The sequence below is a fragment of the Dendronephthya gigantea genome, unplaced genomic scaffold, assembly GCF_004324835.1.
Source record: "Dendronephthya gigantea isolate DGI-Jeju-01 unplaced genomic scaffold, DenGig_1.0 000030F, whole genome shotgun sequence".
Taxonomy (NCBI): Eukaryota; Metazoa; Cnidaria; class Anthozoa; order Malacalcyonacea; family Nephtheidae; genus Dendronephthya; species Dendronephthya gigantea.
This window is the reverse complement of record NW_021163040.1, coordinates 992,542-1,007,822: the sequence shown is the minus strand read 5'-3', so window position 1 is coordinate 1,007,822 and position 15,281 is coordinate 992,542. Positions and strand designations below refer to the sequence as shown.

The window sequence follows — 15,281 nt, the reverse complement described above, 5'->3', positions numbered from 1 at the left end:
TGTGTGGGGATATTCTGAAGTGACTGTGTTGCAGGCACAATGTCTTGGCCGTAAATATTAAAACAACATAGAACAGGAGAAAGCAGACTGCTCATCGAAGACGCGGCAGGTTAGCAACAACATGTTTTTTCTATAGAACAAAACGTTTTCTCTGTCTTTTGAGGGAAAACGGTGCAAATTTGTTAAGTTTCAATAACCAAACATTGTAAAGACCCTTGGAAGGCATTGTGGACAACGCAGCCCTGATAGTTTGCGTCCCTGCATGAATTTCCGAGGCACAAAGGGCCGCCTCCTAATTTGTCTTGAACTATTTTCTGCATACGTATTTGCAGTAATTTTTGACGTATAACTTTCGAGGCTTCGATTATCAGAACCGACTATAAATTTCTTGCCCGTGGGAGGTTCGACACGATAGTCTATTTTTGCTCGAAAATGGGAAGGACTTTTCTTTGCGCGTATTCGTTTGACGTACAGATAATATTTGAAAAGAAATGGGTTTATGAAGCATTATTTTGCACATGTTGCCTGACGCATGTTCCATGTCTCATCGTATAACTGCATGCCTCTATCACAATCGACCGGCCAGTCTGTTTCAAATCGTGAACATATCTTGAGGAAACTCCTGGTAATTTTTCAGGTAAGATCAAACAAATAGAATTGCTTGATGCTGAAGCCGTCAATACATTTCTATACTTTTGCCGCTGATAGCCACCACTTTGTGATGCATGTTTCGCGTATAGATATAGCATGTTCAGCACGCATTTCCCCCTGTAAAATATGGGAATTAAGTCGACATGTCGTTGCTTTCACTGACAGTTTCTATTACTCAATAAACGCTGTCATCCGGATGCTATTTTGCTAAATGCGTAAATCCACCTTGTTAAGTGATATACTTCCGATGGACAATGCCCATTTTCTATCACTGATAAATCTGGAGCCGGGGTGGAATTGGATAAAGATATAATCTTGTTATGTTACAGTATATGTACAATCAAATAAATGAATGTACATAACTGATATAGTTTAGGGTTATTAATTCATGCTGCGCCAGATTCTATACCAGTATATACAGAGCTTTTTTTTACAGTTTTTCTAATTAAGTTTCTTCGAACTTTATGTTCACTCAACTTCACTGTGCATGCCATGAAGTTTAAAAGCTCATATAGACGAACCTTGTCACTCGTGTGATACATTTGCCAATTAATTTACTATAGTTGCTAGAGTTCTTGCTACTTTGTATTTATTTTACGAAATCTGTTTCGAACATCGCTAATTTGTCTTGATGTGAATTGATGCAAACATCTCATCTTATAGTTTGACTTCCATGCTGGATAATTAGCTATATGGAAGTGAGTTAATGAATCGCTGATTGGTTTTTCCTAGTTTAATTAAAGTGCCAATAAAGCGGAAGTTAAGGAATAAAAAACAAAAATAGAAATACAGTACTTGCATGTATATCGAATGCTTTGGCACGCATTACTTTTCATAGCCCCCGTTTAAGAGAGTTCCTGTTCAACGATAAATATACAAAGCAAACGGAAATTAAATTGTGTCGATTGGATGACAATAAAAGTCGTAAAAAATTCACTTTATGAATTTAAATATATTTACATATGTACAACATCAAATGTGGTAAAACAACTGCATTCGCATCAAATGTGGTATAACAACTGCATGCCTAAATAAAAAAAAAACGCCTCTCGCAGTTCGAACCTGAAGGCCTGTATGAGGAGAGTTACAATTAACTCTCATGATGAATAAGGCTCACAAATCGAAACGTTGACTATTATTTTTAGGCAGTTGTTATATATTCCCCTTACATTTGATGCGAAGTTTTTGGAAGATGATTCCATATTGCATGTTGTCCATAGCTGCTATAGCGGGGCAAAACTGAAAATACTGAAAGTCAAAACCCAGACGCCTTCGATCTCCTATGTACTTGGGCCCCGGAACCAAGGAGCAGCTGACCCATGGCAATTTGCTCACGGGGGCAGTCTTATTTATATGTTAGTAATTTTGCAATGTATATTCGGAATTTAGATACGACGAGACTCCTATAATAATATATTTAACACCATGTTTTAATTATGACGCGCGCTCTTCGAATTACACCTACTGATAAACCTACTTTTATGAACTATGATAGAGAATTCGAATATAGAGAATATAAGAGTCCTCCTTCAAGTTTCCCTTACAAAATCTAACTATAGATTTACAAAATAATATGACTATAGCTCTTTTTCCTTAAAACTATTGTAGAGTAGAAACTATAATTGCACTATTTTTACTCACCAAATCTATAGTCATGCATGCACTGTTATAGTGATTTAAAACTCTATAGTTTTGCTGGTTTGCCTATATGCCAATATGGGTTTGCAAAAACAGGGGCGGCGGAACATAAAATATTTTGGGGGGGCTAATTTCACGAGGCGCCACCATGGTTGGCGCCGAGCGAAATTTTTTTGGAATTTCAATGCTCTAGATCTTCGGAAATGGCCATTTCAGAGTGTTACTTGCCACTTTCATCGTAGTTTTTCATGGGCAAACACAAACTGAAAACGGCACAGCGCGTGTAGTGATTTCTCCCACATTTGAAAAATCATCTCTCAAATTCTGAAAATAATTTCCAAACAAAATGGCGGTCCGAAAATAATAACAATATACAACCACGAATATTTTATATTCTGCTGTTAAAGACAACTATGAAAGATCAAAGAAAGTCAATTTACATTCACTTGATCCGTATTACAATATAGGATATCTTATTAGCATTTAATACGCCGGCGAGCATTAATTTGACGACTTCGTGGTAACTTAGTTTGTATATTTGCTCTCCCATTCTGGCTTTCTTCATGAAATTTTTTGGGGGGACTAAGCCCCCCCACTTTTACTTCTGGGGGGGCTTTAGCCCCCCTAGCCCCCCCTGTTCCGCCGCCCCTGTGCAAAAACTACGTACAGTGCTGTGCACTATATACAGTGCACGTACTGTACCCTCTACTAAAACTATGGCTATGGATGCATGCATATTTGGTTCATTGAAAACGAATTGCAGCTATATTGTGTACGGTTATTTCAATAAGTATATTCGTTCTAATATTTGCTGAAGATATGCATTTTAATACTTACACTCAGAGCAGAGAGGTATAAAACTTGATTTCAGTGAAACGTTTTGGTGGTCAAATTATATTTCTTTTGGTATTGGTATCAGCAAATCTAAAAATTCGTTGCTGAAATGAGCTTAAAAAATCAATCATTTATATACGAATATTTCGATTATTCACTCAAAGCCTCCGTAAAATAATTTCGTAATAATAAGTCGTAAAATAATTTCTTCTGCAAATTATCACTCATCAATGCTTAATTTAAAAAAAGTTATGCATGCACTGGGTTAGTAATTGGGTCACCAAACGGCTGTTAAAATGCATGCATAATAAAGAAGCCGGGAAACTGTGGCCGAGGTTCAGGCTGATCAACGAAGTTGAAAAAAAATGCAAAAGTATAATGCACTAGTATAAATGCATCATCCTTTCAAAACTGAATACCTTAATGGTAATGTTAGGTTATTTTGATCTCCTGCACCATCGCATGCACCATCCACATATAATTTCTGCATGTCAAATCAACCTGGACGATCCCTTACTTTTTACTCAGCGCATTGGCACGTAAATAGGTCTATACTTCATGGAATTTTGTTTTTTGTATACAAAAGAATTTCTTAATTTCGAGCCAATGAAACGTCGTCAATGGCGCTGTGATCCACGACTTCCTATTGGAAAACCTTGAACAAAGCATGCACACTATATTCTTATTATCGCGTGAATTATACTTATGATTGAACGAGTCGTGATATATAAATATAAAAGGTGGTGATTTAGACATATACCAACCGTTATATGTAGTACCCAACCTTAAATGCATCCTATAATACATATAGGGAAAACAAATTTTTTGACGATCAGGCAATTCCTCGATAAAGGCAATGGATAGTTTTTCAATACAAATTGCGCTTAACAGTTGCTACCCCGTGTGTAATTAATGTACACTCGCTTACATATTTAACGAGGACACCGTCGATCATTCATTGTTGTAAAGTTGTTGTTGTAAAGCCTGTTTTCAAGCTATTGTTTGACTAAAAATTCCGCCATTGAAAAGTTATAAGAAGATTAAGATCTTCCACTCAATGAGTTTGAGTGTGAGTGAGCTTTTAGAATACAGGCGTAACTTTAGGCTTTTTCAAGACTTGAAGGATTATTGAAATGTTTTGATGTCTGTTGGGAACACACTCAATAAGAAGGATATTTTGCTATTTGTTTTGTGTTATAATAATCCCCGAGCTGGCGCGGAGCGCCGTGCGAGGTGAACTAATTCCGCCCGGAGATTAGGAATTACACCCGGAATCCAAAGTTGTCCAAATTCTATGTCATGGTCCGTGGACGTTCAATGGTCAGAGCACTTGTGCGCACGCGCAAAATTTGAACGTGTAAGGACTTGTGATTAGCCAAACAAGACAAAATGTTTGTATTTCAATGAAAAATGTCAGCAATTCAACAGTTATTCTCATTATCTGGGAAGAATTCAAAATCCGTACCGGAAGAGGAAATAGGTAAAATGAGACCTTGGGGGGAGAGATAACGATAGCACAGGTAGTCACGTGCCCCAGAGGTACTTAAGGGCGACGCCTCATGTAAAGTGTCGCAAACAAGCTAGAACGCGGCAGAAAGTGGAAAGCCGGTCGATAAGGGAAAAACCGCATTACTGCATCACTGTTGGCTTACAGCACTCGAGAATGGCAGCAACGGCTGATGTTCCGCCTCCACCGGCAGTGCTATTAGATAATTCTCCTGTACCGGCTGTTGAGCGGCAACAACCCGATATTCCACAAGTGCGACCAGCGGAACAGGTATATTTATCAGTTTGTTTGGGGGCCTTCCTAAGCGTTTTTACTCTAGGACTCGCTGGGCGGACCATTATTACATTAAAGACTTGCGACTAGTTGTTACATAACGTTTTAATCCACCGGTCTAGCTCATTTTGTTCGGCCCTATCACCCTTGTTTAGTTTTCGCTGATCTGCTCATCCGTTCCGTTTGAGTGCTTTCATTATAACGAGAGCCCCTTTTAAGAATGAGTGTACGGCAGTCTTTACATTTCAGGTTAGCGCTACAAATTAGGTGCGATTGTCCGCAGTACTGTGAGGTTCGTATGGCCTATCGTGTTCGATTTTTATGTTTCTTTTGATTGTTTCCCTCGACGGTGTTGCGTATGCGGCACTAAAATCATTTTCAATCTTTTGCATGTGTCATTCTCGTTTGCATGTGTTTGTCTCCGTTAAGCCTCTGTTCAGGTGCATGGGGCATAAGCTCTGCGAGGCAGAACATTCTTTTGTTGTGATTACAGCTGCCTTCTCAACGGTGTATAATGGTGATTTGCCTGTTAGAGCTCGAGCGGCCGTATGCAATATATATTTAGGGTCGACCTTGAGATGTTGCCGCGCGAGAGCGTGCGCGGGATAGACGTGTGGTCATCCGAGAGCAACTTGAGTTCGAGCGTACTAGGGGTCATGCGAGAGAAGGTTATTTTGCGGCGGGATGAGCAAGTGGCCATCTGACAGAAATTGCCTCGAAGGCGGATGATCAAGTGGCCATCCGAGAGAAACTTTGTTGACTTTGAGCGTACTGGGGGTCATGCGAGAAAAGCTTATCTGGCAGCCGGATGAGCAAGTGGCCATCCGAGAGAAATTGCCTCGAAGCCGGAGGAGCGGCTGCATGGCCATCCAATTAGTTATGGTTTAGGCCAGATAGCCTTGAGCGGCCAGGCGAGAAGGGTTGTCGGAAGTCGCAGAGTATCTTTCTGGAACCTATTCCTGAACCATTCGATAAATAGGGACAAAAAGAAGTTCAATAACCTGCTGGATTCTCTCCTTGTAAATCAAGTTTATCAAAAGCGAATATAATTTCCTGATCTTAGGCTGTTTGTTTGCGCTTCCCCAATCCCGGTTTGGGCCTCTCGCTTGCGGTTTTCTGTTTTCATTACGTTGGTCCTGGGGGGGGTTATCTCACGACTCTAATGCTGATGTCCAATCGGTGCTCGGGGCCAAGGTGGGGGGGGGACAAAAATACCAAATATAAAAACCGCTTTTGTTAGAGCCCTTCTTGATGGCTTTGTGTTTCAATTATTTAGCAAGCCTTGCTTCCATTCGATATCCAGTTGACCAGGGCTATTTAAGTGTCACTTAAGCAGCATAAAATGGTGTGCAATTGCTGGGCGTTCTCTCCCCTTCGTTGGCCCCGAGGCCCCCGTCGAACTAGTATTGAAGGAACCTAGTTTGACCCGAATTGATCAGCTTTGTTTTCGCGACCGTCTTTGTTGCGACCGGCGCACGCTGGCAAATTGATCCCGGTTTTAACGTCATTGGTACCATGCAAGCTTCCACATCGACCGCGGCCACCAATTAGAATGTTCAAGTTCAGGGATATTTTTTGGGAGGCGACATGCTCGATAAGGCGTGGGCATGTGCAATTGTGTAATAAAAGAGTGTGATTAATGCATTGTTCAGTAAGGACGCGGAAGTCACATTCGCGGATTTCTGACCCAGAACTCTATCCATCCGGTTGAATCCGTACGGTTGAATTCAGACAAAAGGCTATTAAATGAGAATGCTATAGTATTCTCATTAGCTGGGAAGAATTCAAAATCCGCACCGGAAGAGGAAATAGGTAAAATGAGACCTTGAAGGGGAGAGATAACGATAGCACAGGTAGTCACGTGTCCCAGAGGTACTTAAGGGCGACGCCTCATGTAAACTGTCGCAAACAAGCTAGAACGCGGCAGAAAGTGGAAAGCCAATCGATTAGGGAAAACCCACCAACCACCTCCTCTGTAGGCCAACAGTTACCCCCGTTTTCAGTTGGTACCCTTCAGCCGTTTGCGGATTTCTGACCCAGAACTCTATCCGCGTACGGTTGAATTCATTTTGCAAACTATTTTCGGGTAAAAAACTGTTTCGTAAACACAATATGAAATGCGGAATCAAACAATAATGCATGATATAAACACTGGAAAAAGATTAGAATATGATCAGAACTGGGAAAGTTAAGTGGTGAACAACTCATACTTTATAATCCGTGAAATGGTAGGCGACTACTTTGTTTATCTTGTGATTGCAGTTAGAATGCATTTTATGAGCTGGGTATGTCGTTTTGCGAAGACCTAACCGACTATTTAAGGCTTTACATCATCGTTATATAACTTCAAAACGAGTTTTCGAGAGTGTAATTTGGAAATTTGATATAACAAACACTTTGAACTGCTTTTATAAAGTTGACTGGAATCACTGCATGATTTCAATAATCAAAAAACAACATTCGACGTTTAGTATTTGGGGATTTAAATTATTTCTGCTGTTTTGAAGGTTTAGCTATAGTGAAGTATTAACTAAGTCTATATGACTATAACTGTATGCAACGTAATGCAGTGGGTAAACGGTGATTTCATTTCACCTTTACACTGTGTTTGTTTTCGAAAAATGTGAAACATCCGCTATTATATTGAGATCTGGCTAGCGCAGGAAAAAAATTGCTTCGTTTAAATGGCAAGGGGTTGCTGCATGCATGCATGTATTCTAGTATAGCTTTGTATATAATCAGTCTTGAAAAACAGGGGTAAATTTTTTGTAGAACTGTTTTGGAAATTATTTATCAGGTGCATCAATGCCTCAGTGTAAACGCGACTTTAGGGTATTTTTTTCAACAATGGTCGAAAACGTAGTGGTATCATATACAAATATTTTGAAAATAATAATTACACATGCGCATCGCTGTGTTTGTTGCGTTTATATACCTTTAGTTTTATTATTTTATTGCATGGTATCAACCCCGTCCATCACGAAGTTTTCCGCTGCGTATGCGCGGCTAAGCACACTATATTAAATAATTTTATTAAATGTTAATTTGCTTTATGTTTTCGTGATATTTGAACTTCAATCGCTCATTTGTCCATGGTAATAAAACCGTGGGTACGAGGTTGGCACACGGTAAAGTAATCACGCTCAGTTGAGCCTTCCAAATTCCTCTGAGCGGGTCAATTAAGAAGTTGCCTCATCACGCTATATAGAATTAAAGACCACTGCGATGATGTAGGCTGCGGAATATCGAGATGGAGACCAAAATATTATAATGATCAACCTGACAGCGATGGCTCTTTGTTAAGCTAGAGTTAGCCGAATGGGTGAGAAAGAAGAATAATGGAACCGAATTTTTTTCTAACTAGATTTTGTTCAAAATTACTCAAAAGCCCAACGACTACGAGTTTTGGCTGATGGCGAAAGCAAACAATCGCGAGAATGATGAATCTCGTACTCGTTGTCACTGCTAAAGCTCCCTAATATAAGTGTGTGGTGTTAAGAAAATCGGCATTGAAAATTGAATTGCTTGAAAAATCACCCATTCTTAGTATTCTCCTGCATCTAATAAATTATGAACGGTCCCGAAGCCGCGATAAATATAGCCTTAGCGAAGAGAAGGAATGACTCATGATCTCACATCATGACTAGGTATATACTCCCAACTGTTTTCATTTACTTATGTTATATATAAAATAATTTCACCGTCGTCCCATTTGTACAAATTCACACTGTGTTCCTTGTTTATTTGCCCTGTGTGCCTGGTCAATGCGTTCTCTCAAGCGAGCCCCCTGTATCAATTCTCCCTCTCCTTCCATCTTTTGTCCACGTTAATTGTTATATCACTCCAGCTGATGCCGAGCATCAACGAAATTAAGGAAGGTATCATGGGCAGGCCGAATAACCAGCGCCGCGCTACTGCACGCTAATCACGCGAGGCGTTGCATGCGTGTAACCTGCGCTGTCCTACCGCCTTATTGATAATTATAAAGTTTAAATAGATTAGCGATTCGCCGGCTTTGGCTGAGAACTCCTTTCGCGAGCGCTGCAGTGGTGTGCACCAACATGTTGTGATATATGTCTGATTTAAAAAAATGATATATTATGTGCATGGATGCAGTCTGGCGCACGTTGATTTATTACGAGTTGCATGATTATGACATGCATGCATAGGTTCCTATATACATCCTGCAATAAAGCCAAACATGCATGACCGCTATTTGGTGGCATATATTAGACTGGCATATAAGCGCAGGACTATACGTAACAGTGACTCAATTATAGAGTAAAACATTTCTATAAATGATTCGTTTTCCCCCCAAAAAATTCTTATAATAGCTACAAATAATATTGCTATCGTTGGTGCCTGCGTTTCACTTCTCAGAAAGTCTTATATAATGTCTAATTTCTTGTCCTCAGGTCATGCTTATCAAAATAGATATTTGTCGCCGAAATCAATATATGTAGCCCTTTTTAAACACTCAAATCATCTTTGGAGACCTTTTCGAGATGTATGGCGGCACGTAGCTACAGTTGTGATATAAAAAATTAATGGCAAATACTTATTCCACATAACATTCATGTTCAGTGAAAAGCTATGCTAAATCTTAGCTATCATAATTATATCGTAAAATTTATCGTCATTATATCATTATTTTGAAAATTCTCAAATGTCCGAAATTTCAGTTTTATAAACTTTTCAATTTGTCTACGGGATTGCTTATTATATTCGTGAAATTAAACACGTTTTTTAATTAATTATTTAATCTCACATGATGGAAAATGCAAGTAATCATTTATTTTCATTTCCATACATAGGAGTCAAAATATTTCAACCTCAATATAAATGGGTAACCAAAACATAAAGAGAGTAACTTTACAAACATGGATGAAACTTTTTTCATTTTGTCTACGAGGATAAAGATTTAATTAATTTTAATAAAAAAACCCCGGCACCAGTCATAGATGTATAGCATCGTTCGAATGCAATTCAGCTGTTCTGAAAAACTGCGAATTTTGACCGAATGGAATAATCTATCTAATCTATCTATAGATATATATGGGACATAAAAAAATTCTATGAACTTTATGTTAACGCTAAAACACGCAGGCCGCATATTAAGGCAATTGCATGCATACAAGTGAAAATAAATCGCAACCCGAATAAGTCGGCGAGACGTAAATAAGTCGCATTTACATGGAATTTATATGGCAGCGATCCGAATAAGTCGCGCGAACCTTCGTATAAACGTACCAATTTGTTCGCTGCTAAAATAGAACTACCTATATAAGACTTGCTCCAAAGCCTCAACTAAAACAAACCGCTACCTATTCTAGTTTGGAATAAGCCATATATGCGTTTATACAAACGTTTGCGACGTATATTTAGGTCCCGACTTATTTATTTAATCTTAGGCTTATCTTCGCCTGTATAGCCTAAATGTCCCAACTGTAATTTGTCCTTGCATGTTATTAAAAGTTGTCGGATGCAACACTGCATGTCTAGCCCGCGTTTATACTTCACTCAATCCATCGGCACGGCACGGCTAAAATTGGTATACCCGTATAACCAATTTTATTAGTGTTCAGGCTACCAAAGCAAAGGCCGAGCACAGATGAGATGGGCAGTATACGGGTATCCATTTTAGCCGTGCGTTGCGAATAAATCGAGTGTAGTGTAAACGGGGCTTCTGTTGGCCCGATTTGAACACGGCTTTATATTAATAACGATAACGTTTGGTTATATGTTGGGGATTTCGTATCCGATGTTTTGCAACATTTCTGCTATTCTAATTGAGGCACGGTAACACTAATGTTATACCTATCGTATCGGGCAGCGGAATTAATGATAAAGCCTCGCTATATGGCTTAACCTAGAGGCTAGAGGCTAGAGCCAAGGTGGCTATGTTTTTCGTTTATGCTGGAGTATATCTATATAAATAATATAATATAGTCATCCACTTGGATCCCTTTCAAATGACTGATAATCACATATTAAAGTCTTTTCTTAATGGCTACCGCGTTAATAGATTTTCTGTTCAGTGCAGAATACGGTAAAACTGTAATAGCGTGAATCACTTGAAACAATCACGTTTTACTAATAAAATTGTTAATTGCTTACGAGCGATAATTTTCCGGTGGCATGCATTTCCGAATTCCATTCCAACATTGTTTTAAGCTGATATAGTTCGTCGATAACCCTACACAGACTGAGGTCAAAAAATCAACATTAAACGTCGCAGATACATGCTGGCGAAATACTGTACATATATAAAGCCTGTAGTCTGCGCTGTAGGATTGTAAATTCCACCTTCGCGCGACCGCTACAGCATATATGATTTTCATACAAGCCAACTACTGCAGCAGATGATTCGGGTCTTGTGTTGTTTATACCTCAAATTTCGATGGAAAACCACCTGTTCGAGTCGCACTCATAATAATCGTGAATATCATTGATGTGGTCTCAAATCTAGTCCCCAGGTCTTGACGAGTGGCAATATTTAGATGTTTCTAATTTATTGTTTTTCAGAGGAAACTGCTGCTGAACGGCCGCTGCGAGACGTTAATTGCATTTGAAAGGAGTATCGAATATTATTGCATGCGGCTGTGCTCTATCGGTAACTGATCGAGGGATTTAAGTCTCCCGTAACACATTGAACGTTGGTTCGTTTTGAAACGCTTCTTGCGGTCGGCAGAGAAATGCGAAGATTTCGCTTGTCATACATGTTCATAGTTGTCATTATCTCCTGGGGTAAGTAAGTAGTAACCTAGAGAGTATAAACGAATTCGTCCGCTAAAACCTAGCAACAACATCGAGTAAATCGGCAGACGTGTCAACGAAGCAAAATTTCGAATGTTTCAGTTGATAAAATTGTACAGAAATTGATAAATCGTTTTATCTCAATGAATTTATTCGACTGCCTCGTTGGATCTTCCCGTAATTCTTATACATATACATATATTGTAAATCTTAAATTAGAACGAGAAATAATTTTCAATTACGAGATGATTTAGCCATACAACCAAAAATAATCGTAAATCTGTTTTCCCCCAAACTCTTCCAGCTCCTAAGACCATGCCAGTGATTTTTGTTACAAGGTTTACATGACATATGCTAGAAGAGCGAACAAAGACAGCACGAAGCTCTCGTTTTTAGCCACCGGCATCGGCTGTTTGTAAATTAGAAGTGCAAACTACTGCACAAGCCTGATATGAATATAGATTTGTTATTTGTTTCGTATATATTTATAGTGGATCGCGGAGAGAGTTCGTTTGAACTGGACTTCATCACATGGCCCAACGAGACTCAAGCGGTAGTAAACGAAACGGTGAAATTTCTGTGGAGGTATCACGCGAAAGAGACGGATGTCTTTTTGAAATGGGGAATCTCAGAGCGCATTTCACCCAAAGTGTCCTCGTTTTATAAAGTGTTTTTTTTCTCGACCAGAGCGAAAAATGCTAAATCACACAGACCACCGGTTATGTCAGAACAAATTCCAGAACGATATAAACGTCGCGTTAGGATCGTTAATCAGGCAACTTTGCAGATCGTCAACGTTACGATTGAAGATGAGGGGGACTACCTTTGTGAAATAAGCGATTACCCAGCTAAATGGAAAACATTATCAAGAGCCGTCAAATTGCATGTACTTGGTGAGTACCTTATTTGTAAATAAAAAATAAAGTTCCCTAAGAATATAACGAATACAAAACAACCTTAAACTGAACATATAGGCCTATATGCATTATATTCCACTACTTGTTTTGAGCGGACTGAAGACCATGCTGATTCATGCACGTTATATTCGCGTGGTATAAATTCTGGAACTGAAACACGTTGAACCTGGGGATTTGAAGTGGAGATGTAAAGTTTACTCATAAATAGTTTACCGGATATACTTGTCCAAACACGGGGCATTTCACACGAGCGAATAGATTGTTGACTAAACGCCAGGACCGCACGAAAAAGCAAACAATTTACGGTTTTATTTATATCTTAGATTATAAACGGTACGGAATTCTTTCGAATCTGTGTCTCGATCAGAATAGCCGAAAGGCCTTAAATCGATCGAGTCGAGACTCTGAATTTTTAAATTCCGACTCGATTTGCATTCGTTTGAGTTGGCCTCTTAAGCCTAAATGAAAACGGATTAGCTGACCTATGATTGTGAGATTGCTTCCTTTGTACTCTGTAATCGAAAGCGGATTTGCACGTTGAAAATTCACAAGAGTAGCATGTGTTATTACGAAGCGATTTATCAGTTGGTTATCATTTCGGGGTCCCCCTTTGTCTGGCAGTTTGAGACTTTGAGATTAGGTTGAAGTGCGCGTATTCGCAAGATATTGATAAATACACGCGGTGAATTCCGTCAGAAATATGTGTTTATATTCGCTCCTTCTCAATATGCATATTGTATATTCGCGAATAATAACGATTAGTCTACTGTAATATTGACAAAAGCGAGTATCAAGCTGAGTTGACAATTTCTACTTCGCTTAATAACACCAGGGAAGAATGCGCTCTAAAACTCACCGACGGCGCTATATGTATTGAGATTTGTTGTAAATCACTATGAACACTTAGATGTGTTTAAACAAGGCTAAAACATCAAAGAGGCACTGTAATAATTATTATGTTTGTAAAATGAACGGGTACAATCTCAAACTGTTTTTTCTAGTAACGTTATCGCGTAGCAAGCTGCATGGTCGCTTTCTAAGACGTTTAAATTGACTTTATATGAAGGTTATTTATACATGCGTAGATTTCTGTCTCGATAAGTTTTATCGCAATACGCAAAGTTTCAAAATAATATCATATTCGACATTGATATATATTTTCAATAGATTCCCGTTTTTGCTGTTCAATTATTCAGTACAATTCCCCCGCAGACTAACCGCAAAAATATGCCCCGCTTTTTTCTTCACGCGGGCAACCTCGACCACACTGATCTGAAATGGAAAGGTATTTTTTTAAACTCGTGGAACAGTTTTTATGGAATATTTGCCTTCCTTTAAATCCACTAATCCAGAAGAAAATGAGGCTTCGGCCGGTTTATGTTTGTCGCATGCCAACGGCAATGCATTATTTAACACATTTTTATAGTGCGTATTACTAAATACTTTAATTATTAACGCTTCGGATGACTCCGTGATTATGACGCCGTGAAATTCGAAAAGCAATAAGCAAACATGAAAGTGATTTAACACGATGTTGTACTGCGCATTTCAATATATCTTGCTATAAAATGGAATATCTTCTATTCGGGCTTTCCGGTCTACGGGTAGTTTTTTTTTATGTTTTTATTCAGCGCAAAAAGTTTCGTATTTATTTGGTAATGATTTATTTATTCTGCCCTTTGCGCTGTAACTGCTCAGTTAAATGTGCCCACTCCTTGGGAGAATAATTTATTTAATATAATAATCACACATACGAAACGTCATCTACTATTACTGTCCCGCGTGGTAATCGTTGGAAAACTACTATATATACAGAAGCATATATATTATACAACATTCTTTCACATATGCTGATGAATATATACAAGCATTTGCGCAAGCCGATTACCTCAAACAAGAAGAGCCGAGCGTTAAGTTTTATTTTATATTTCAGTCCTTCAGATTTTTTTCGACGGGTCGTCTTAATATTTATTAATTGCGTAGAAGAAAGGCCAAGGTCGCAAGCCTTGTTATCAAACGTTTCAGTATACCGAAGTAAATTGAATGCTTAAACTTTGTGAAAGATGGTAGAATTTTCATTTTTCATTTTTAATTCTGTTAATTTTGCTTATTAAGTCAGATATACAGACCGCGCCAATCTGCAGCTAATCTAGCAATGATATTAAATTTTCCAAATTTGAAGCCAAATTATACACGGGAGAAGAAAACATATAAAACGTTTTCTATGTGGGTTTATAAGTTTAAGAACACCTAATTCTCTCGTCTAATATACGTTTATCTTTAACGATATAATTCAGATATATAGAAGAGTTTTAATTTAAATTGGTAGTTCTGATAAATATAATTAGAGCCAAGCATGCAGGCAAGCTCTTGTCCAGTGCATTGAAGAGCTACATTCATGAAATAATTGTTGGCTGATCACTACTACTAGCTCGTTGAGTCGTTGCATGTGTGATTAAGCCCGAGCTAGAACTTCGACAGATACACCTGTTATAGCATTACATTGATAAATAGATATATGCATGCTAGAGGTACTCGATTCTTTCTCAATATAAACATTTCACACATGCATATACTGTCCACTTGGTAAATCTTTTAATCTCTCCGGAATTCTTAAAGCTTTAACCAGCGATAACTCTGAGAATTGGAATATAAAAGGAAAAAAAAGAAAGATGAGAAGATCTTAAAACCCCCAAAAAATGGAA

The 15,281-nt window shown here is 38.6% G+C and overlaps 1 protein-coding gene across 1 annotated transcript in view; it reads left to right on the top strand.

Moving 5' to 3' along the window:
* LOC114524164 (receptor-type tyrosine-protein phosphatase S-like) overlaps nt 1–15,281 on the top strand; it is a 38,036-nt gene continuing 22,755 nt past the window's right edge. The window contains exons 1-3 of the mRNA XM_028545294.1: nt 1–109; nt 11,429–11,650; nt 12,151–12,552. Coding sequence (XP_028401095.1) covers nt 11,599–11,650; nt 12,151–12,552 — 454 coding nt within the window. The 5' untranslated portion in view covers nt 1–109; nt 11,429–11,598. The remainder of the gene's footprint in view (nt 110–11,428; nt 11,651–12,150; nt 12,553–15,281) is intronic.